Here is a 26,136-nt window from a genome sequence, read left to right on the forward strand (position 1 = left end):
CAGGGGGGGGGCAATGAGAGGCAATTAGGTTGGTACAAAGAGGCAGTGAGGGGCTATCAGGCTGGCAGGGGGAGCAGTTAAGGGATACTAGGCAGGCAGGCTGGTGAGCAATTAGGAGCCAGCGGTCCAGGATTGTGAGAGGAATGTCCAACTGCCGGTTTAGGCCCGATCCCCGAGGGGTCCCGAATTGGAAAGGGTGCAGGCTGGGCTGAGGGGACCCCCCCCCCCGCACAAATTTCGTGCACTAGGCCTCTAGTTATATACATAATATAGTACTTATAGATACAAAAAATAATGAAGCCTTATTCCTTATTTTATTTATTTATTTATTTTTTTTTGTTAATCCTCACCCAAGGATATTTTTTCCATTGATTCTTGAGAGAGAGTGGAAAGGAGGGAGAAAGAGAGAGAAATATCAATGTGAGAGAGACATATCCACTGGTTGCCTTCCATACACCCCGACCAGAGCCAGGGATAGAACCTGTAACCCAGGTATGTGCCCTTGACCGGGAATCGAACTCACGACCCTTAGGTGCACAAGCAATAGTCTATCCACGTAGCTATACTGGCCAGGGCAATGAAGCCTTATTCTTGAACAAAAACATTTAAAATACCATGTTGGCTCTAATAAGCATTGCACAAACATAAATTTTAGTATACTAAGTATTAACATTACATGATATAAAATGGTACCATAGAAATTATCTATGTGTTTTACAATTAGAATAAATCCCATTAGTTCCAAATACTATTCTTAGAATGTAGGAAAAAAAAAGAAAGGCAGGAAGAAAACCCAAATCTGTTGTTCTTAAATGTTTATGATCAGGATTTTGTTCATTTGTCTGGGTCTATCTTGAAAGTTTTAATGACTTATAAGTAAGTAAAACTTAGTCCAGATGGTGATTTCACTATTCATGATAAAAAATATCCCAGGTAGACATGATCAATGTGGCTCAGTAGGCTGGAGCATCATCTAGTCCACCAAAAGTTGGCAGGTTCAATTTCAGGTCAGGGCACATAACTAGGTAGGTTATGCATTCAATCCCATACAGGCGGCAACCAACCGATGTTTCTCTCTCATATCTATGTTTCTCTCTCTCTCTCTATTTCTCTTCCTATGTCCATTAATTAATTATATATTAAGTAACAGTATTTCTGTTTGGCTTGACAGAATTCAGAGTATAATTCATTTAGCAACCATTTTGTACAATCATTTAATGGATGTCTATAAAATGTTTTAAGTACAACCAGAAAAATGCTAATATGTTCATAACTAGCATACTTGTCTATCTGCAAATTTAAGAATCCCATGAGATGGCTTAAAGTCTTCCAGGTCAGCACTGTCCAGTGTTGCTTTCCAATAAACATATACTGCCCCAAAGCTTCCAGCCAGCCGGACTACAGGAAGTCGAAGAATGTTCAGGGGTGGAGGTACCTCATAGGCAGTGATAACTCCAACAGCATTCTTTAAGTAAAGAATATAAGTTAAAATGCAAGACAAAAGTAACTCTCATAAAGGCATCACTTTCTAAATTTATTATTTGTACTTATAGTGGCTATATTTACCCTTCAAAGTAGAAATATATAGTTTCTATATATATTTATTTAGAACTCTTACATTTAAATGTAGTATGAATAAATTTATTTAATCCTTGGGTCTAGCTCAAAAAGAACTAAGAATTAGTCTATAAGATAAAGTTAAAGACAGATATTTATACATATCTTCAAGCAAAGCCACTTATTTTGCAGAAAATATATGACACTGGTCAAACTGGCAGGTGCAAATGGCCATATCACTATAAATATATGAAGTTCATCTCACTCTGGTAACATGAAACTTAAAGATTCCTCTGGGATCATTATTTTCTTCTATCATTATCTCAACTATTTCCATTCCAGGTCTCCGAATGCGTGGCTGTCCTGCAGAGAAGTCAGAGTTCACCAGGTACACCTTGGTGATATTGACAATGAATCCTTCCTCCAACTCAGGAGCATCATCCTGGAGGTGAGCAGGGAAGTGGGGGAGGGACAGAAAGGGTGCTTTATTTTTTAAAATATATTGAACATGCTTTGGATATTTGGAATGGGTAGCTCTATCACACTTTCCGAAAAGATTTCTTCCTATATTTTAATACATTCCCATTGACAAAATCAGAATCTTGGGAAATATTCAAGCTTAGGAAATAATAGAAGCCTCATACTTATTAGCAAGTAAAGTAATTTTTAGAATTCTATCCTGCAATTCTGATTATATTGTATTGAATATGTTATTTATACATATATATACATATATATATATATATATGATACCTTCCCCCAAATGTAGGAAAAACTGGTAAATACTACATACCCCTTAAAAGCAAAAGCCCTAGATTTGTAAATCTAGACATAATCCCTCATTTTAATAAATTGTTTTAAAGACTTTTACCTTATTATTCAATAGGTAATAAACAATTTCAAAAGATAAAAAGAATACATAGTGAATAGTAAAGGAATTTTTGCTCTGCCCCATTCTTCATATCTTTCCCATGTTTTCCCCAGAAACCACTATTATCTAATACCGTCAATACCATTATTAGTAACACTAATGTTATATTATATTTATTTAACAATATAGAATATCATATTACATATAGTATTCTCATAAAAATACAATATTTAATTATGTAATATTATTGATTACACTATTAATCACTTTGTTTCATTACAGATATACCCACATAAGAGACAGAGCATAGCACTAAAACCAGATCTAAACCATCTGAAAACTAATCTTAATTCAACTAATTGTATCATTCAATGAAATATTACCCTATCAATTCAACAATAAAAATAACCAGATTGATTTGGGCATTTTATTCATTCATTTACCATAAATCAACCAACAAATGCATCCAATCAGAAATATAATCCTATTAACTACAGCCTAGACTCACCGGTAAAATGGTAACTTTGACGTAAGTTTCTTTTATGTTTTCTTTCATTATTATCGTTGTTTCTTGTAGCACATAATCTTCATTCTCTGTAGCTTGATTATTGATGGGCAGTAAGAAATTGGGTTTAGCTATCAAATGAATGGCAATGTCTCCACGTAGTCCTTTATCTCGAACAATTTGTAACTGAAGAGTGGTGATGTTCTCTGTGGGACAGACATGACTCAAGTACATAAGATTTTCTGTGTACTGTCAATGCTATTCCAGGCACTTAGGGTGCGATGTTCTGCACTACCCCTTTTAGGTAGCTAAGGAAAGAGAAGCAAAACAAAGACAATGTACACTCACAAGGAGTACCTTGTGCTGTGCTCACCTATTCCCAAAGTTGTGCTAAGATTCCCCATACACTGCAAGCAATCTATCCCAGTTCTAAGCCCTTCCTGCTGCTTTTCTAGCATACTCTTCTATGTTGCCCATGTCATGCACTTTAACAGAAATTACTGAAAATCTTTTTTTAAATATATTTTTATTAATTTCAGAGAAGAGAGAGGGAGAGAGAGATAGGAACATCAATGATGAGAGAGAATTGTTGATCGACTGCCATCTGCATGCCCCCTACCCGGGCATGTGCCCTTGACCGAAATCAAACTCAGGACCTTTCAGTCCTCAGGCTGACACTCTATCCACTGAGCCAAAGTGGTTAGGGCCTGAAAAGCTTTAGAAGAGTGCATACATGCAGGTTGACCAGAGGTACTAATTACAAATGCTAAGAAGATTCTTCAAAAATGAATAAACACCAAAGTCATTATTTAATAACTAGTCATTAGAACCATTTTGCTCTTATAGTGAGATACCTATCACAAGGCTCAAAGTGTTCTATAGCACCTATGTTTTATTTAAGTTTTTAGATTTTAAAAAATGTAATTTGCCATATAAATAAAGAAAAAAATGCTTGTCAATCTTCCTTACTGGTCTGTGCATTTCTAATAACCAAATACCATGTCTTTGTTTCCAGAACTCACAGCACAATTTCTGGTACATACTTAATGCTTTAAAAATATTTGTTAAATAAATAAATGAACAGGTCATTTTATTTTAAACCTATTGCTTCTGTCCCATATATACAGAAATATAAAGGCCCAGATGCATATTTACATGGCATTTTTCTCAGCAACTACTTAAATGGTAGGACACTGATGTTCCTATTGGAAAATTTTAGAAACTTTTTATAGCATATTTAAAATACATACATATTATATAGTATATATAACTTTTTATTTAAATAAGCCAAATGACCTTTATCTACAAAAATCCACTAATGTGAAGAGTTACTTAGGCAGATTTCAGCACTAAGCTCAAAGGAAATAGGGACTGATCACTTTTACTTCAGAGAAAATATTATTCTAATTATTGCTTTAGATTTAACAGTTAACACCTGCAGTACCATATGCATTTCTCTGTGTTGCTCCTTGTTCCTGGTAACTTGAAAATCTAGAGAGGACATCTGAGTGAGGAAAGAGGACAGATAAATAAAGGATGAAAAAGAGAAAGTAAAGTAAAAGCCAATCCTCTTTACTATAATGCTTTACTAAAATAAGATTTATATTATAATAATAGTCTCAAAATAGTAAAAATATTTTCTGAATTTTTGCATGATCATAAAATTCAATAATTATAAACAAAAAAGGATTAAGACCTGTCAAATTAAAAAAAAATCACATAAAAAGAGAAATGTACATTTCTAGTAAATATTACAGTTAAATTATCCAATAAAACTTACTAGAACCTGAAAAAGATTGAACAAGATTTACCTTTAGGCTCTGCTACCCTAACAAAGAGAGACTCAGCATGCCAGCCCACCAAGCCATAGGGTGAGTCATTGGGCAGAGTGGTTATCACAGACTTGCTTCTTTTCTGATCAATAGCAGCACCTTTCGATGGGTCCTCAACCCCTTCTGTGCTAATGCGGGTGAGTGTTACAGTCACAATCTCCGATAACTCTGGTACATCATCAGCAAGAACGGTCAGGGTGATTGTAGACAGTGCCTGGCCTTCAGAAAATGAAATCTAAAATTTTAAACAAAGAAAATTTCACCTGTTTTTTCATTATCACTGTGCAGCAAGAATAATGGAGGTTAGATTTGTTTTATATAGGACACAACTTAAATAACAAGAGGTATTTAAGCAACGTATCTACAAACCAAATGTCTTTCATATAAAAAGTGAAAGATTATTAAGAAAAAAAACCATTACTAAAACTTAACCTAATAAAACTGTAGCCAAATTATTATATCCTGAAGCCTACTTTCTATTAAAATATCGAGTACATAGTCTTTCTGTGGGAATCTAAGTCCTAGATACCATATATAAAAATCTATAAACATTAGGAAAATGGCATATGGTTTAATAAATACTTTTCTCTACAAAATTTTGGCTAGGATTGTTATTTCCCTTGGGTAAACTCTGATTAGATATATCATTTAACAATGAATAAATCAAAATAGAGGTGGAGAACAAAGAATAGGCAGAGATACAAACTGGAGCATCTCTCTTCCCCTTTGGTGTTTCCATTGTCTGAAGAGTCAAATCCGAGTTTGCTAAGTGGAATCAAGTTCTTTTCAATATGGCTTCTGTCTGCTTCTTGAATGTCATTTATCATTGTTCCTCATCTCATGCCTTATTCTCCAGCAATATGGCTAAAACCCACAATTATGCAAGCGAGTATTATAGGCCTATTTTGCTGACATTCATCTCTCCACCTTGAGAAGGCACTTGAGGATATAAATTCAACAGCTTCATTAATAAAACCAGGAGACAGAAAACTACTGCCCTTTGGCCAAATCCACTTTTTGTAAATGAAGCTTTATTAGAACACAAGCTCATTCAATTACATATTGTCTATAGCTGCTAGAACGCTCCAAAGGCAAAGCTAGGAAAGAGACCTTATAGCCCTCAATACCTAAAATATTTACTATCAAGCCCTTTACAGAGAGTGTTTACTGACCTTTGGATAAAATAATTAATTCTTTCAAAATATAGTCTACACTTAAGATACTATCATGCATTTAAATTATAATTTTAATCATGTTTATATAATACATATTAATTGGAGAAATATAATTCAGAGCCCAGAACTTGAGAGATACAACTTAAAATTTTTGTAGCTTGCAACTTAAAATATTCAATGCAATGAAGTTTGCCATGTTATTTTTAAGAACTGAAGCTCTAATCACCTTTCAAATGATACAGAAACCTGGAAATGATGGACCTTACTATACATCTGTTAAGACAGTGGTCGGCAAACTCATTAGTCAACAGAGCCAAATATCAACAGTACAACGATTGAAATTTCTTTTGAGAGCCAAATTTTTTAAACTTCTTCTAACGCTACTTCTTCAAAATAGACTTGCCCAGACCGTGGTATTTTGTGGAAGAGCCACACTCAAGGGGCCAAAGAGCCGCATATGGCTTGCGAGCCACGGTTTGCTGACCACTGTGTTAAGAGAACTCTTCAGAGAAGCATCTAGGCAAAATACATAAATTAACCTATGAAACCCAAGACAAGGAGACAACCCATTTTCCAATCATGAACTAACAACTCCTTGAGCCCTCCCTTTGTGAGTCCATCTTCAGCCCATTCTGAGTCATTTTTGAACATGTGCCCCAATTTAATATGATCTTCCAATAGTAGATAATGTGATCCTCTGCTCAGATATCTTCTTGGGGCTGATACACCCATCCCCCAGAGCGAGTAACAGCTTCTGTATTTCTCACTGGGAACTGCCCTGGCTGCACCAACTGTTTCACCCAAGGTTGTGCCCCATCCAGAGGCCGACTGAAGGTCAAGAACAACTAAAATAGGGATGCAACATCTCAGCTCCTTGACCCAGATGGAAACAACTCCAAAGGACTAGCTTAGCTCCAGGAACTCCCTCATAGGCTCAACAACCATCTGTGGATCAACTTCTCCCTCTGCACATTCTTACCTTCCTCACGTGTTTGTAAGTGTATCTTCACAATAAACTGAAACCTTCATTCTCCGATTCTATTTACAAGAAACTCACCTATATCGCTCAACATCTCTGGTCTGCTTTTTCGTACATCTATTTTACAGAAACTTGTTCCCTGCTTACTGCTCCCAAAACTTGAAATCACACTTCCATCCCAAATTTGATTGGATTTATCTTTCTGATAATATAATTCATCCAAAATTTGGCCAACCAATATAATGAACTTCAAAAGGGATGACTTTTTTTTTTACAGATATTTTGGTATTATAGAAAAAAACACCACAATAATCTATGGTGATTAGAGAGGGATACAATCTAACACTTCATCCCTAAGGCAGGATTTGGTGCCATGCATCAATAGTTACCATAATTTAAAAGTGACTTTCCAATAATTGTATAAATTACATACCACTCCTGAGATAGGAAATATATCACTAATACTTCCGTCAGCTTCCCATGCTACAGTTATACGACCATAAGTTCCTTTTAAGCGCTCAACATTCAAGGTTACTAGGCTATCTTGCTCCATTTCTTCCACTTGCTTATATAATGAGTTCTGAAAAATACATAGGAAGTCACCAAGGTCATTTGAAATTGCCTAAATAAACTTTTATTTCATGCTACCATACATTTGCAAACTTCACAGCATGGAGCAACATGATATATTAAGTGAAAAACAATAGTTAAAAAAAGATAATATAAGATGACTATGATTTTATCTAAAAACACGTTTGAAAAAGTAAGAGATTAAGTTAAAATAAACAAAAATGTTAGTTTTTTAGGTTTTATTTATTTTTGTTTCCTTGTTTTTCAAATTTTCTTCAATGAACATATCTTCTTTTTATAATCAGAAACAATAGACTTTTTTGAAAGTGTTGTACATAGCACGTAAAACAGTTTGTAGAACAGAAAGGACATGACAGTTAGGAGAAGGAAGGCTTCTTCTTTGTAACCTTTGGTAATCCCTCTAGGTCATTGCTTTCTATTTGTAAAATAAGTGTTTAATCTACATGGTCTCCAAAGTCCCACCCAAATGTAACGATGTCATGAAAATCAGGGAGCCCTTTCTGATCATTTACAAATGTCTCTTACCCTTAAATTTATATTCTTTGAAATGTTTCCATTGATGTTTCATCTTTAGCTCATAGTCTTAAGACTATTTTTCCTGCCAGAAATATCATTTTTCCTTGTGTTAAAATGCCATACTCTCTTCCTTGCATCTGTACTTCTAGCCTCTTTCCTTTGTTCCAAACTTAGTTCTAGCTCTGTGTGACTATAACATTCCTTGTCTGACACTTGCAACATCTCTTGCCAGCCATTTAATGAATGTTTCCTCAATTTAATATTCCAAAGAATCCCTTCTTTACAATATCCCTGGTTTCTCTACAGGCAACATAGCAAAAATATAGAGTATAAAGACTTTAAAAAATCTTTTCAGTAAGGTATTTCTTGCCTTTGCATTATGATAATCTAGAAAGAGATGCCCCCATTTATTTCTTAAAGTCCCTATTTAGAATGTTAACTTGAATAGATATCCTATCTCATAGCGATATTTTACACAACATTTTAACACAATGTTACAAATGTTACATAGTAATAAAATCTTGCTCAAGGCAATCAAAGATTTCTGCAGAAAATGCTGTGATTTTAACATATCCATATAATTTCTTCACAAAAGACAATGCTCCGGCAGCAGGTGACCAATGAGCATTAGAAATGAGACTAGTGTGTAAGTATAAAATGCACACTGAATTTGAAGATATGAAAAAAGGATGTAAAATATTTTATCAATAATTTTATGTTGAAATTATAATATGTTAAATATACTAGGTTAAAGAAAATATAATATTAAAACTAACTTACCTTTTCTTTTCCCTTTTTATGTGACTACAAGAAAACTCAAAATTACATATCTGGCTCACATTATATTTCTGTGGGGCAGAGCTGCCTCAGAGGAAGCTGGCCCGCCTTGAGTTCAGAATGGGCCAGGCTGGGTAATAGGGTGATCCTACAACCCTTGCAAGCAATTGACTCAGGACATTAGTATGTCAAAAACTCCTCATCTTATCCCTGAAACCTCTCCTCCTCCAGTGGTCCCTATCTTGGTGAAAGGCAAACTCCTGCTTCCCACAGCTCTATTGTTTGTTGCTATATTACTTCAATAGTCTCCTAACCGGTCTATATCTGTTCTTGCCCACTTACAATCTAGTTTCGATTCTATGATGAGGGTGTCCTTTGAAAGGCCTGCTTGCAAGATTGGCCCTTGGATGGTGTCTGGGAACTTGAATTTCAGGAGGGTTCCCACCATTCCCAGAACTGACAATGAATTCCATTTGCTTGACCTGTTTGAATACACAATGTGGTTTATGTTGAACACCTGTTTCTTTTTCTGGGCATCTGGAAGTTTATATGCCAGGTAGAGGGTGCCTACATGATCAGTCCCCAATTAAAATCCTGAGCAGTGAGTCTCTAATGAGCTTTGCTGGTTGACAACACTTCTCACGTGTTGTCATAACTCGATGCTGGGGGAATGCATTCCCCGTGATTCCACTGGAAGAGAACACTGGGAAATGGTACCTAGTTTTCTATGGACTTTATCCTATGAGCCTTTTCCCTTAGCTGATTTTGTTTAACAAATCAGTCATCAAAATAACAACACGTTAAGTCCTATGAGTTCTCCTTGCACGTCACGGAACCTGTGAGTGCTGGTGGGGATTCCTGACACACCTGGGCCTCACCTGACCTAGCACACAGATCAGCCACAGTGAGTTCCCTGCTGCTCTTAATAGGCAAGGCCTTGATTCAGGGCCACGCCACTTGCTGATGGTTTCTCCCTGCCCTGATAGTTTTTCCCCCAGATACGTGTGCAACTCACTTCCTCATCTCCTCCAGGCCTCTGTCCTCATGCATAGTTCCCTTTCCTCAGGAGAAAGCATCTCCATGTGTACAATGCACATAGAGTTACAAACTTCTCCCCCTCTCTCTCTTTCTCTCTCTCTCCTCCTCCTCCTCCTCTTCCTCCCCCTTCTCCCCTCCCACCACAGAAATAACAAAGGCATAATAGGACAGTAAAATATTTATAAGTAATGTGTGTGACCAGACACAGTGATTGGGATCTACTTCACTGTCTTCTGGAAACGTGGGTAACAGCAAATTCAAACTCCTGGGCCAAGGCCAACTGGTAACATTTCAAATTCAATCTTATAAAAGGAACCAGTACAAAAAGTAAAGTTTAGATGGTCCAGTGTGTAAAACTAAATTGCAAGGCAGCAGTAGAATTGAGTTTAGAATGCACAGTAGGGGGTGAAGCAGGCAAAGGGAAAGAAGAGAGGCTTAAAATACTCAAGTACGACTTACTGAGTGCTGATATCAACTACATATAAATGCAGTGAATACATCATTCTGAATTCTAAGTGTGGGATCTTTGGAATCATTACCTGAGCAAATCCAACAACTCCATAGGCATCATCATTAGATAGAATAGTGATTTTTACATAACCATTAATACCAATCTCTGCTCCTCCTTTAGGATTTTTAAGCTGAACTCTGAAAGATTCTTCCTCCTCTGGAACTGTATCATCGAGAATATTTACTGCGATTATAGCTTCTCTGACACCAGGTTCAAATATCAGTTCACCTGAACTGACATAGAAGAATGCATACAGTCAGCTACAACAAATTAAAGACATATACATAGTACATTGCTCATAAAACTCTTATAACATTGACTGATATTCAAAGTTTGGAAAAATCACATTTCATAAGGAAAATTTTAATCTGAAGTGTTCATATACTACTAACTAACTTGGTAGAATAAATATTAGAAATCTGGATAAAAACCAAATCTCTGGTTTATAAATAGCTCTTATATTTCATACATTTTCAGTCATTAGATAAAGACTTAGAAATTAGGTATCATATAAACTTATGGTGAGTATAAAGACAGCATAAAATGTTGAACCTACCTAGGAATAAAGTCAGAGAGGCTCGAGACGTAGGCCAGCTCATATATGTGTGAGTGGGTGGCTCCCACTAGAGCAATTAAATTCTTGCTTGAATTAAGGGACTTGACTGTGACCGAGGCTGCATCGTGAGCAGAAGGTGCTTCCAGAATAAAAGAGAACTGATTCAGCTCTGAATTCCAGCCATAGAGAGCAGACACAGTGTGTCCAATAAGAAGTATGTGCACTGCAGGAAGGAAGGGAAAGTCAACTAGAGTCAAATATAAACAGTCACCTCACATGCTCTCTACATACGTGCCACAGCAAAATCTCTCCAACTCTCAAAGTGCCATTTTGATTTTCTGAACTAATACACAATTCAATCTCTAAAATAACTGAACACAAATAATAATTGTTAAATGCTATGGAAAGATCAAGCAAGCCTGACAATGTACCCACAACCCACTTAAAAAGTGATCTTGAATAGTAAAAGCCAAATGGATTCATCTCAATATTTATTTATTGAATAGCATGCTAGGATATTTTTGAAAGTAAAAAATACCCATAATCCTACCACTAAATGTTTCGTTTTTCTATTCTCCTTCCAGTCATGATTCATATGAATTCATAATTGGCACAGTTATAAATAGTCTAAATATAAAAAATTATTAATTAAAAAGTGTAATACCATGTTTATAGTATCCTATCTAATAAAGAGGGAATATGCTAATTGATCCTCATGCCATCGCAAAGATGGCAGCGCCCACAGCCCATAAGGAGGGAATATGCTAATTGACTGCCCCACTACCATGCCCTCAAAGATGGTGGTGCCCACAGCCACAAGATGGAGGCGCCCAGTCCCCTCAACCCCGCTGGGGCAGCAGGCATGCGGCAAGACTGGGCGTGTGGCTCCACGCGCATGTGTCCAGAGTCCCCCAGTCCCCTCAGCCCCCGCAGCCACCCAGGGCTGGCCCAAGGCGCAGGCAAGCCTCGGATGGCAGCTGCCCAGCCACCCAGGGCCTCCCGAGGCTCAGGTAACGAGGGCCGGCCAAGGCTTGCGCTGCCAGGAGTGGCAGCAGCAGAGGTGTGATGACAGCAGCAGAGGTGACCTGATTGTTGGGTCACCTCCCACCCCTGAAGGCTCCCAGACTGTGAGAGGGGGCAGGCCGGGCTGAGGGACCCCCCGCTCCAGAGCATGAATTTTCATGCACCGGGCCTCTAATCCTCTAATATATATATATTAGAGGATTACATATATATATGTGTGTGTGTGTGTGTGTGTGTGTGTGTATACACACTTATATATATATATATATATATATATATATATATATATAGCATAGTTTTTTATATGTGGCTATATAGCATTCACATTTATAATTTTAATGCATAATCTATAGGGTTGATCTTAAAATATATTTAATAATATTGTTTTCTATATAGTTTTTCAATCTTAATTAATTCTTCATTTTAATTATTTTCACTTAATAAATTCCTAAAGGTGGTTAATTAAACCAAAGAATATGAACAAATTCAAGATCTTAGAATATGTTCTGCCAATGCTTTTTGAAATGTTATTGTAAAACCGTGTTCTTCATAATTAAAAGCAATGGCACAATTTGTATTTAAAGACATTAGGAGGAAAGAGTGCTTACTACACTGTATACAACAATAAAAAATCTTCAGACTTAAAATGGGAGAAAATAAAGAAACCACCAAGAAACATGCATATATTCCAGTACTCATTGAAACATACTGGAACATACAAATATCAAATAAGACTGGGTATTAAAATGGCACATAGAACCAGAAACCATGAGTCTCTTCCAAAATTTTTACCCATAGGATAAAATGGAATATCCCATACCCATTCTTAAATCCCATATTCTTAAATATTGAGAACTATGGGAAAAAATTTTACTATTGCAGTTTAGTAAATGTTGCATAAAAGGTCAAGATTTAAAAAGTGGTTATTAATAAGTTTGTATTTTCAAAATGATCATATATTTTTCATAAAGCTTTGTAAAACTGGATATATTCAGTAAAGGGCAAACTCCTCAGATGGATCTCAACACCTCTCAAGTTTAACTGATTCTACAGTCTCAAGCAAAATCATAAACTAAAGTGTTTTGATCATCACTGATGATGAATCCAACCTGGGAGATACACTCCTATTCACATCCTTGCAATCTGGTTCGTATTACAAGGCAGCAAATAGGTAATCAGACATTTAGAGTAGGAAGTGTAGGCTTAAATCTGAATGTATGTATGCAGAGAGTGTTTTCTCAGAAAATAGGCATTTGTACTGTTCAGGATTATGAAATTGGGCCAGGAATGTATGATGGAAAGAAAAAAATCTCTACTTGAGGAAGAAGAATTTTTACCCTTTTTTTGTTTCAATTACAGTTTACTTTGTATTGGCTTCCAAGTGTACAGCATAGTGGTTAGACAATCATATACTCTATAAAAGGTTCCCCCTGATGTTTCTAGTACATATTTCCACCTGGCACTATACATAGTTATCACAATATTATTAACTATAGTCCCTATGCTGTACTTCACATCCCATAACTAATTTGTAACTACCGATTTGTAGTTATTCACCCCTTCAACTCTTCCACTCAGTCCCCCAATTCTCCTCCCCTCTGGCAACCACCAGCATGCTCTCTGTGTCTATGAGTCTGTTTGGGAAGAGGATTTTAATTAGTACTGATTACAGAATTATCTTCCATTTAGCAAACCTATAAAAAAATTAAAAGCATCCCACATGTAGGCAAATGGATGAGATTACTTAAGGAGTGAGTGTAAAGAGAAGTTCTCGGACTAAGTGCTAAAGCAAGCATTCCTAACCATTTAGAGACCTGGGAACATAAGAAGAAACTAGTAAAAGATGGAGCAACCAGGAAGGGCTTCATGAGAAGCAGTGTCCTCAGGAGAGAGCCAAGTTCCAGAGCAAAGAGAAGAGAATATCCTGAGAAAAGTTTGAGATACAGTGTATCTGTTTCACAGGGCACTGGAAGGATTTGGGGGGTTGGGGAAATGAAATGTGAGCATCTGGACTAGGACTTTGGGCAAAGATGGTCTAGAGCAGCGGCTGCCAACTGGTGGTCCGTGAGGTCTGAAAGGTTGGTGACCACTGGTCTAGAGCATGACCAGGGGCCTGTGCTTCTTATGATAACTGAACAGAGATGGAGAGTAATGAGCTTAATCCAAATTATTTTCAAACGTACTATTTTTTATGAAGCTGAGAGTATTGGAGGACTAAAGAGAAGGGGGTGAGGGTCTTTCCAGCAACACTCAGAGCTTAGAGGATGAATGATATAATAAAGTAAAGTACTGCAACAGGACCTGGGACATAACATTCAGTAAGGGTTAGCTATAGATTTCCATATTTCCTGAATCTTTTGTCCACATAGTCTCCTTCACCTCCCCTTTAAAAAGTAGAATTCAGCAAGGCTTGGTTCGAGGATCCCTCCTCTCACACTACATAGTCTCTTTCTACATTTTCCTTCTCTACATGTAGAACATCCAATATCTGCAGTCTAGGACTCTCTTCTAAGCTCTGACCAGCAATACTTATTCAATATCTGCATACGAATGACTCAAAGGCATCTCAATTGATTCCAATGAAACTCATTATCTCTGTCCCTAAGTGCCTGGACTTCCTCCCAGTGATCACCATAATGGTTAAGGGACTACCACCTATGTAAAAATTAGACTCATTCTTGACATCCTCCCTATCACATACCCCCATATCTAACCTATCATCAACTCCTGTGGATTTTACTTGTGAAACATTTTCTGAATGAATCTACTTGTCTAATTTTCCACCTGCATCACCCACCACTTTCCAAACTCTACCATGCACCCCTCTTTCTCTATCTCCTCATCGCCCTCATAAAAGACACCCACATACTTTTAGGATAAAGATAATGGTCCTTTAAATCCCTCTCTGGTCTGATTGCATCTTCAGTTACATCCTATACCACTCTCCCGTCACTGCCACTTTGACCTCTCCCTGGTCCTTTAAAAGCTCATGCTCACTGCTACCATCTGACCTCTGCACATGTTGTTCCCTCAACCTAGAGCCCACCCTATGCTCAACTCAGCCTCATCAACACCTACTTACGTAAGAAAGTTCTAGGGCATCCCTTAGACCAGGTCAAGGCCTGTCCATTTTGTGTTATGGGAGTTCTTTATTCTTTCATAGCAGTTATCTGTATGCAGCCAGAAACGTACTTGTGGGATTTTACATATGTCTCTCTTCCCTATTACCTGTTAAACTTCTTCAGGGCAGAGGTGATATATGATTCTGCTTACCAGTGTTTTCTCAGGGTCTACCACTGTGCTTGGCACATAATTGGCACTAAAAATATCTATTAAATAATAAAGGAGAAAAGAGAGAAATGGGAGATACATTTATATGTTCTTGCAGCCTTTGTTATAGTCATTCTTCTTCAATTTAAAGAATTCAGTCACCACCCAATAATCTCTGTCAGGTTATTAACCGGAATAAAGATATGTAATCCTCATAGTCATGGCTCCAATCTAATGCTTTTAATAAAATATTTGACACATTCAAAATAATAAAATCCTTGAATATTATTTAATGCATAATTTCAGCTTTCAAGGGATCTATAATAAGCCATTCTAAATAATTACCTATAATCTTTTCATACTTCTACAACCTCAAGTCACAGAAACAAAAGAATAAAGAAACCTCACAATGGGTCTTTTAACAAGCCTCTGGCAGATTTTTTCACAAATTCTTTTAGAAATGTGCCTATTCTATTTTTTAAAACTCTTTAAAGAGAATTCTGTAACTTCAATTAATAGCCCATTCAGGCAGCATTCCTCATCCTTAAAAAACATTCATTAGGCAACTATTTTGAATTATAATAAGTGACTCAAGTAGATGAAGTTAGTCTACTTGAAAACTTGAAGTATGAGAAGCAAAAATGATAAAGGTACAAAATTAAGGAACAAGTAGTCAAAAACTACACAAATCCATGATGAAAGATCCATCGTTTATTCAGGGAATCAGTTGTTGAGTGAATGATGAGTACATCGCTCAAGTTGTTTATCACAGCAACATCACAGAGTGAAGGCCTGACAATGTAAAGAGAAGTTATTCAAGGAGAGGATGAGCAGAACAGAGGTAGACACCAACAGCAGAGTGAACCTGGCACGGAAGCCAGAAAACAAAGGAATGTCCCAGAAGGGAGGCACCAGGGTCTGAGAGAAGCTGGGGACACAGAGCTGAGAAGTGGGGTGTAGGACACATAAAAACAAAGTGAAATGAACAATCTACAAAAAGGTAGCAAAGGGTAAAGGCAGTCAAATATATGGTGATGGAACGAGATTTGACTCTGGGTCGTCAACACACAATGCAATATACAAATGATGTATTAGAGGATTGTAACTTGAAACCTACATAATTTTATTAACCAATGTCACCCCAATAGATTTAATTTAAAAAATGGAAGATAAAAAAAAACCTCTGATTCCTGGAGAACAGTTAAGGTGACTGAAGGTGACAGTACCTAAAGGTTGCATGCCTGATAGAGAAAGCAAGTCAGGCACCTAAAAGAAAAACTGCAAGAATAAACTCCTGTGTTTGTGCTAAATCCTCTACTCTTTTCAATAGCATTTACTTTGTAGATTTTAACTTTTGTGACTTCAACTACCTCCACGCGTTGATGTCCCCGATGTCTAAACCCCTACTTGATTTCCTCCCGATTTCAGTTCCATCTCACTAACCACTCACAGAGGCTTCTACATCAGCTCTGGCCTGGGCAATTACAAACTACTGCCTCCAGCATATTCTGTGCACCAAAGGTAAGTGGGAGTTGTGAAACATGCCTTTCATCATCACTGGTCTTTAAAATGTCTGCAAGGATTTCTCTGCCTCACTAATGCTCAGAATGTTGTCTGGGGATCCTTAAGAGTCTTGAGACCCTTAAAGAGACCATGAAGTCAAAACTACAGGTGTCCCAAAAACTGTATACATATTTTAACAGCTGATAGCGCAATTTTGAAGATGAAATGTATTTTAATAAATACTGCCTTTATAATTATTCAAAGTGTGTGTTTACATTTTTGGGGACACCTTATATTTTCATAATAATACTAAGATGTTGTCTGTCTACTTCACTCTCATTCTTTCATGAGTGAATGGTGGGATTTTCCAGAGGACATATGATTGATATTACTGCAATAGGCTAAATACCGATGCAGACACAAAAATCTAGATATCGTCTATTAAACCAGATATGAAAGTTTCAAAAACAAAAAAGAAATACCATTCTTTTAATAAAAATTTTGTTTTGGAAAATACAGTGTTTTATTTTGTTTTTTAATAAAGCATGTTATTTATGTTCACATGTAATGAGTTTATTGCTGTCATTCTTAAATGAATTAATAAATAATTGTCTTTGAAATTTCTCCATTTGATTTCGAATACAATAAATATAAGTAGATATACACGCAAACAAAACCTCTTCGAGGGCCTCAATTTTTTAAGAGGGTGAAAAGTTCCTAAGACCAAAATGTCTGGGAACCACTGGACGATCTGAAACACAGTTCAAACCCAGGCTGACATTCCAGGCCCACCTGTTTAGACTCAAGTGTGTTTCCAACCTTACCACCAGTCCATTCTGAATCAAATCCTTTGTCCCCACCACGCTAGTCTGCCCATTGTGCCCTCAATGCCACAAACAATCCTGCCTTTCACTTTTGCTCATACCTTTTCCCCTCCGCACAATATTTCTTACCAATCCACCCAGGCAGAGCTCAAGCTCCCGTCTGAAACTCCTTAACCCCTCCAATTATACCACTCACAGAGCAAATGGGATTGGGGCTCTACCTTGAATTATCATCTTACTATTTTTCTTGCTTCTCCAACCACACATTAAACCTTTGAAAGTGAGAAATTCTTCATAACTTTAAACAATGGCTTACAGGTAATATCTAATTAGTGTATGTGTACTGTTTAATTCATATAGAATTTCCTTATCTCAGTTTAAAAGTGGGACTTTGACTCTTCCAGACTTGCCTGCTGAGCCACTCAGGTTTGGCTTCCAAGCTCCTCTGGGCACCTTGACAAGAGACACACTGACTCAGAGTGTGCCCCCTGCTCTGTTCACCTGTTGTGGGAGGCAGCCCCACAGGTTCACCATGCCAATGACCTTGGCTTCTTTGCCTTATTTTCACTGGCCCACCCAAGTGACTCCTTACCAGCCCTGAAATAATCCTACAGCCTCCAGACAGATTAACCCCTTGGGTTCTCATGAACAGACTCTGTTTCAGAAACTACTGTTATTACAGTAAAAACACTGCTTATATTTCTGATGTGTAGAGTACAGTACAGAGAACCAAGAAAAGATTTCAGACCATAGAAGAAAGTTGGGAAAGTGAATGAGAATGGCAAAGTTCTCACAACCATTTTCTAACTTTTTTAAAATTCTTCAATACACATACTTGCAAGTCCCTTATAAATACTTTCATAGTTAAAAATATAAATGTAGCCTCACTCTTGATTTTTCTCTAGACAAAAGTAACCTTTTCTTATTCTTCACTCATATTTCCCCCATATTTTAGTCATCCTTATTCTTCTCAAACACAATCCCTATTTTAAGAGTATCAGTATCAGTCGTTTGAAAATTCTAGGATTTCTGGAAATATTATTGTCAAGATCTTGATTTTACATCCTTAGTAAAATACCCCGTGTCTGGCAATGTAACACTACCTCTAATTCAGTGAGATTAAAATCATTCTGGCTTTCCACACTGCCCTCAGGATTAGCTAGCAGTTGAAAATCCCTTACCTATTCCTGAAGCTGGTGTGAAGGAGTGGATCCTATCAGCAGTAAAATCCAGGGATTGAAAATATCTAAAAGAAGACTGTCCTGGCTCCCAGATGAAAATATCAATTGAACTCTGATCTCCTACAATAATAAATAAAAGTCAAATCTGAAGGCAAAAGTTTCAGAAAAAAAATGACAATTACACAGGAAAACTATAATGAAAACATTGTCTGATTAAAAAAACAAATTTTATAGGAGAATCCTCAGAATTCATTTTGTTAAACAGAAATACAACTTATTAGGAAACATTTAAGTCTTTTTGAATTTGTCACATGAAGTATATACATAGTTAGCCATTAAACATGACCCAATATAAAAAAAAAATAGCAACAAATGTTTTATTTTTTAGGAGTGTTGGAATTTTATTTATGAAAGTTCTACTAAGCAGAAGAAAGCATATTCATATTCAATAAATATTTTAAAGTTTTATCAAAAGTTGCTAAGCACTATTTATTACTACTATAAATTATCCATGGCACCCCAAGTACAGTCATATAAAAAGCTATCTACTTATGCTATAAGTATAATATCTTCATAGTTTTTCATAGATCTTTCCACTTTACCCATCCATTCCCCGATTTTATTTTAATATCTTGAAAGTAGTGGTTCAGAACCCGTAAGGATTATGGGCATAACAATTTTTCCCCAAAATCTATTTGTAGCTGACAGCCAATATTTATCCATCAAGAAACATTATATGACTTAGCTAAAAAATTATTATGAGAGCATTTTCATATGAACATACTATATGAATACTAATTTTGATAACTCTGTGTGCATTACAAACATTATATCTTCTTACCTAGAGAGAGAGTTTTGGCAAAAATTAAGTAAATATCATCTCCTGAAATCAAGGCCTCGACTTGTGATGTCCCACTGATGGGCACTTCTTGAAAGTTAACAAACTCATTGCCAGACCATCTCAGTAAAACGGAATTGAGCCTGGCATGAGCCTGGGAAATGGCTAAGAACACAGAGCCTCCTCTGGTGAACAAGGCCATGGCCAGCACACCTCGGACAGGGAGTGTCTGATGCAGCACAAAGCTTCCTCCATTCCACCAGAAGACCTGCAGGGAATGTTCAAATACAGAATCCTTCATGATGAGGAGTTATATACTTGTGATAATTTAACCAGTGTCATATGTTTATTCTCCTAGACCCTTTAATTTAGTTGAGAGGATATTTTCATACATGAGAAAGTAGCAAAACTGAAGCTCTCTTCCCCTTTTTTCTGTATGTGTGTGACAGTGAGAGAAAAAAGAGAGAGAGAAGACATACAGGTAGAATGAATTTTAAAGCAAAGTTATTTAAAAATAAATCAATTTCAAATAGACATCTGGGCAGGAGTCAGTGATAGCAAGAGAAGAGGAATGCCCAAAATAGAAGAGAATTCATTTAAATATAAAAAATTTAGAACTAGATTAGAAACTTTCTGATACTGTAATATCATTCATTGCCCTCTCTTGAGCAAGAGAAACACCTAAACTTTTTAGTACTAACAGTGGCAATGCATACAAGGTTTCAGGGTGAGTGTTCATATGTTTAGAATTAAAAGAAAATCCCATATATACAACCTGGTCAATTTCAGAAAGAATTCTATTTATTCAGTCAACAATTGGGAACCTTATATGAGCCAGGCATTATTCTAGGAGTTATGAATAGAGTAATATCTCCCTTTATGGATATTAAGTATTAGTCAAAGGCAAACAAACACACCAATAATTAAATAAATGCACAATTATAAAATTGATACAAGTGCTAAAGATAACAATTGAAATGATGTGATAGAGAACTATGGGTGTATTAGGAAAATAAAGGTAGAGAGAATGACAAAATTTCCAAGGCAGGAAAAGTTTGTCATTATCTGAATTGAAACGGGTCTAACTGGAAGGAAGCTGATAGTTCTAGGGAATTAAAGACCAGTTAGACTAGAGAGTTAAGGAGTCTTTTGTTAGGGTGACCATGTAATTTATCACAAGGGTCCCTGAGTGAGCAAAAGTGACAATATTAGTAATTATATCAGGACAACAGGCATAACCCAACACTGTGCTGGACAAATGAGATATGGTTAACCTACTTACTCAGATGTATGCTAAGTATAACTGGAAATCGTTGAAGTTTTAAAATGAGGAATAAAAATAATAATAATAAATAAAATAAAATGAGGGATGATTCAATATTAATTAATGTTTTAAAATATTACTCCAGCCCAGCCAACATGGCTCAAAGGTATGAACCAGGAGGTCACGGTTCTATTCCTGATCAGGGCACATGCCCAGGTTGTAGGCACAATCCTCAGAGTGGGACTGATCAATGGTTCTCTCTCATCATTGATGTTTCCATCTCTCTCTTCCTCTCTGAAATCAATAAAAAATATAAAATAATAAAATAAAATATTACCCCAGCCACTTGACTGGGAATGGGTCTGAGGAGGTCAGAGAAGAAGTTTGGAAACCAGCTAGCTACTCTAATAGTGTGGGAGAGAAGTGATGGGGACCTAGATTAGGGAGGAAGAAGCAGCAATGGAAAGAAATGTCTGTATTCAATTATTGGAAAATATAAACAAAAACACCTAATAAGTTAGATGTCATTAAAGAGGAGTAATCAAGAAGGACACATCCCAGAGCAACTGCACTTATGAGGTTGCTATTTCCTGAGATGATAGCAAGCACTGAACAAGTTTTGCAGAGAAAATCCAAAGTTCAGTGGGGATATGCTAAATCTTCCATACCTAAAATATAATTAAGTGGAGATGCTAATAGGAAGTTAGATATGTAAGTCTGGAATACAGAGGGATGGCTACCAAGCCTAACCAATGGACACAGACACCAGGGGGATAAGGGCATGAGTCGGCGGGGGCAGGGGCAGGGGGCAATGGAGGGATAAGGACACATATGTAATACATTAATCAATAAAGAATGAATGAATGAATGAATGAATGAATAAATAAATAAATAAATAAAAATAATTTTTAAAAAAGAAGTGATTGTGGAGCCCTAGCAATTACAGCTGAGAAAATATACTGAGATGGCCTGAACATCAATTTTGAAATAACCTTCCAACTTGACATTTTTGAAATGTCATATTATCCAGCATCAAAAAGGGAGAACAGATGGCTCCAGTGGTCAAGTGTATCTCTCAGTATATTGACAGGCCAACATCAGGGGGGAAAGGTGGTGTGTACTGGACACAGGAGAGAGAAGCCAGCAAGTGTCGGTGCTGGTTGACCTCGGCAGTAAAGGCAAATTCTGGGCCAAAGTTTCCTTGTTCATGTCCCAATCCCTGGAATATGTAAATATAGCACCTCCCACGGCAGAGGGGACTTTGCAGATGTGATTAAGGGATCTGGAGATGGGGAGATCATCCTGACTGCCCAGCTGGTCTCAAGGTCATCACAAAGGTTCTTACAAGTAAAAGAGGGAAAGCGGGACAGTCAAGAGAAAAAGATGGGGCAACAGAAGCCGAGGTGGGGATGATGCGGTTGCTGGTTTTGAAGATGAAGGGGGGCTGAGAGTCAAGGGATGGGGCAGCCTCTGGAAGCTGGAAAAGGCAGAGACATTCTCTGGGAGAACTGCCAACACCTTGATGTTAGCCCAGAGAGACCTGTTTCAGATATCTCACCTCCTGAACTGTCCGAGAATCCATTTGTGTTTTAAGCGGCTAAGTTTGTGGTCATTTGTTACATTAGCAATGGGAAACGGATACATTTGTCTTTAATCAGACGACTGCCTGAAGTTTTTATGAGAAAACAGAGGATATTTCTCATATCCCTTAGAAATAGAAAATATTATTTTGGGAAGGCAAAACAAAGCCCGATTAACGAAAACTGTATAGGAGTAGGCTTCTCCCAACTAAGTGGAACCCTTGTCCTCTTTTTGCAGCCTGGGAGTGTGAAGGGCAGCCCTACCCTGTCCACGCACCAGCCAGAGCAGCACCCCACGTGGACGGATGGATCACCTCTCCTTTCACCCATTATGTCATGCTTCAGCAATTAGTAAAATTAGTTCGCAGTAATTATATCATTTCTCTACTCATCCCCTTTAACATGGTGTAAACATTTATGCAGATGGAGAATATTGTCAATAATCAAGTATTTATATAACATATGCTAACCAACATTAGTTGGTTAGAAGGTCATTCCAATACGCCAAGGTTGCAGGTTTGATACCTGGTCAGGGTGCATACAAGAAGCAACCAACAAATGCATAAATAAGTGAAACAACAAATCGATGATCCATCTCTATCTCCCCCATTCCTCTCTCTCTAAAATCAATAAATAAAAATGTAAAAAAAAAAAGAAAAATATTTGGAAGATTTTTAAAAAATTAACTGTAACTAATCAGTATGTATATTCTACTTTACTACTTTCCTCCAATCAAATTATGGTGTTATTTCATATTAAACCTACAGACTACATCTTTGATGAGCTTTAATTATAGCATTAAAAAATTCATTTTAAAAGAATCAAACCTGTGTTAATGCAGAATCATTTCTTTGACTTGCAACAATTAAATAATCTTGACTGTCTGAAGTAAAATATCTTACTTGAGAACTTTCTGAAATAATTATTGTTTGTACCTGCAAGGAAGACAGAACAGTAGGAATAAAAATTTAAAGTAGAATATAACTAAAAACGGATCTGAATACAGTAATAGTATGAGACAGTTTTTGAAGTTCAAAACTTAGAAAATCCTTCTGATATCTAGATATGCCTAACTAGGGATCCTTTCAAGAAAGACAAAAATATCCCCAGATTAAGACACCTTGCTCAAATGAGTATCAACTTGCCAAAAGCCCCTTTTCACATGACCATAGACCATGCATTAACTTCCATTTAGCTCAAGTTTACAAATCTAATTTTTCTTTTAAATAAAGCAATCTACAAAAAAGTAACGTTTTTTGTTGTTTGTTTCTTTTACCAGGAATAATTTGAGTCCAGATGTGAATGTATACACACTGTTAACAGAAGGCTTTTCTTCATTTCTTTCTTCATGAGTAATCACAAAGTAGGGAGAAAGTCCAATATGAAAGGCCTCACAAGTTTTAGGATTCTCTATATTTAAATCCTAGGATATAAGGAATAAAAATAACTGTAATTCACGAGGTAGCCAACATTTACATGCACATCTTATTTTGTTTACTATCAAATAAACGATGCTTACCTCAAGTGGAATAAAAACCCCTTGCCATTGGTAAAGAGTGGATGACACCTTTCTTAACATTACACCATATATTGAATCTTCCAAAGTAAAGAAACACCAGCCAGAAGCCGAGGCATTGAAAAAACTTTGAAATATGGAAAACACAATATGCATTCCCCCTGAAAAACATATATCATAATTTACAAGTGTATAATCTCTTCCAAACTTTATCAATTCTGAGTTTATTATTCAAACAGTGCAGCCCATTCTTTATATGGCACTGAGGATGTCTTCAAAGCACAAATGTGATCATACCACCTTATGCGATATATATGCATAGTAACCCTTCCCGTTGCTTAAAGCACTCAAAGGCTTTCCATTAATCCTAGAATTAAGACAAATGCCTGTAACATGTTCTTCAACCTCTTGAATGATCTAGTGTTGTCTAACTCTTCAAACTCAACACTCCCCTTATTTATAAACCCAATGGCCACTCTAAAGCTTTTCATTTACATTCTTTTTTTTTTAATGACTCTAGATGTCTGCCTCATTGGCTTCCCACTTTTTCCTCCATGTTCCTCCAACCCAGGTTTTGGCATAATCAATCTCTACTTAGCATTTAGTCTTAGTTCAAACTTTGATACTCCTGAGAAGCATTCATTTATGTTCTCACAACACTAACAACTTCCCCTTTAAAACATTTATTACAGTTTAAACTACACACTGATTTTTACTTGTTTTATTTCTGTCACCCCTTTAAATTCTAAGCTCTGTGAGTTTAGACCTATGCCTGACACATAATAGGCCTTCAATAAATATCTATGGGTGTAATAAAAGAATTATATATCTTTTCTCCATTTTCAACAGATCTATAATATACAATTCATGAGGGAATATGTAAATTTTATACATGCAATCTTTCTTGGTTATAGAATTTTGTTCTCATAAGAAATGAAACATACTCATGCCAAAGGCTGTTTCGGATATTGTCTCCCACTCCACACTCACAGCTAAATCAATGCCATTAGTACGTGACACATTTAAATATACACTCCTGTTGGCTTCTTCAATCTTTATAGAGGTGGCTCTAAAGAAAACAAATGATTATGGAAAGCAGAAAAAGCATATTGAAATATATATCACAATGCTATAATATATTTAATAATTTTTAAATTTACACAGGCCATGGTGAGCTCCATCCACAAATTTTATACAGTAGGAAGACTAGACTCTACGGCTCAAAAATATTCATTTATGAAGATTTTTTAAAAACACAAATGTAATACTATGATATTAGGATCATAACAAAATACTGATAGTAACTTCATGCTGCATATTCTAAAAAATAAAAAAAAACCTTGTTATTTCTCACATAAAACAAAAACAGGTGACAGAGAAAAAATAAGTCAGGAATTCACTGATCTAGTATATCAGTGAAACAAGATCTACTGAAATATTTTTAAAATATAAAAAATAAACATCTTCAGCCTCCAGAGGGAATTTTACACAATAATCATGTTAATGTATCTTTGAAAAGTAATTCATTTAGTCTGAGTAACTAAATATAATTTCTATAATTTCTCACTTTTTATTATTATTGGAAAAATAAACAGTGCAAGCCATTACCTGAAAGTGTAAACTGTGGGAAAAAATGAATTCTAGTAACATCTTTATGGAGGACATGATTAGGTTTCTGACAGTCCTGTAATGAGAGGGCATATGGCCTCTCTGAATCTATCTGCTAGAGTGCATTTTAAAAATGCCTTTTAAGATAGTCAGAGCTCAATTTCCTTCTGCATTTTCTCTATGTCAAAAAAAATATATCCTGGCCCTAACCAGTTTGGCTCAGTGGATAGAGCGTCGGCCTGCGGACTCAAGGGTCCCAGGTTCGATTCCAGTCAAGGGCATGTACCTTCGTTGCGGGCACATACCCAGTAGGGAGTGTGCAGGAGGCAGCTGATCGATGTTTCTCTCTCTCATCGATGTTTCTAGCTCTCTATCCCTCTCCTTTCCTCTCTGTAAAAAAATCAATAAAATATAATAATATATATATATATATACATATATATATATCCTGCCCAGCTGGTGTGGCTCAGTGGTTGAGCATTGACCCATGAACCAGGAGGTCACAGTTTGATTCCTGGCCAGGGCATATGCCCAGGTTTCAGGCTTGGTCCCCAGCAGGGCTTGCAGGAGGCAGCCAATCAATGATTCTCTCTCATCATTGATGTTTCTCTCTCTCTCTTC

General features: G+C 36.6%; 1 protein-coding gene across 1 annotated transcript in view; it reads right to left on the bottom strand.

Moving 5' to 3' along the window:
- Window positions 1-26,136, bottom strand: part of ADGRV1 (adhesion G protein-coupled receptor V1) — a gene marked incomplete at its 5' end in the record, with an annotated part of 472,861 nt that overhangs the window by 335,528 nt on the left and 111,197 nt on the right. The window contains 13 exons of the mRNA XM_080679158.1: window positions 1,283-1,465; window positions 1,823-1,999; window positions 2,937-3,139; window positions 4,745-5,000; window positions 7,353-7,499; window positions 10,381-10,585; window positions 10,909-11,131; window positions 18,710-18,829; window positions 19,551-19,815; window positions 23,219-23,326; window positions 23,668-23,814; window positions 23,911-24,068; window positions 24,852-24,976. Coding sequence (XP_080535284.1) covers window positions 1,283-1,465; window positions 1,823-1,999; window positions 2,937-3,139; window positions 4,745-5,000; window positions 7,353-7,499; window positions 10,381-10,585; window positions 10,909-11,131; window positions 18,710-18,829; window positions 19,551-19,815; window positions 23,219-23,326; window positions 23,668-23,814; window positions 23,911-24,068; window positions 24,852-24,976 — 2,317 coding nt within the window. The remainder of the gene's footprint in view (window positions 1-1,282; window positions 1,466-1,822; window positions 2,000-2,936; window positions 3,140-4,744; window positions 5,001-7,352; window positions 7,500-10,380; window positions 10,586-10,908; window positions 11,132-18,709; window positions 18,830-19,550; window positions 19,816-23,218; window positions 23,327-23,667; window positions 23,815-23,910; window positions 24,069-24,851; window positions 24,977-26,136) is intronic.

Source organism: Plecotus auritus (genome assembly GCF_963455305.1).
Source record: "Plecotus auritus genome assembly, chromosome: 7".
NCBI lineage: Eukaryota > Metazoa > Chordata > Mammalia > Chiroptera > Vespertilionidae > Plecotus > Plecotus auritus.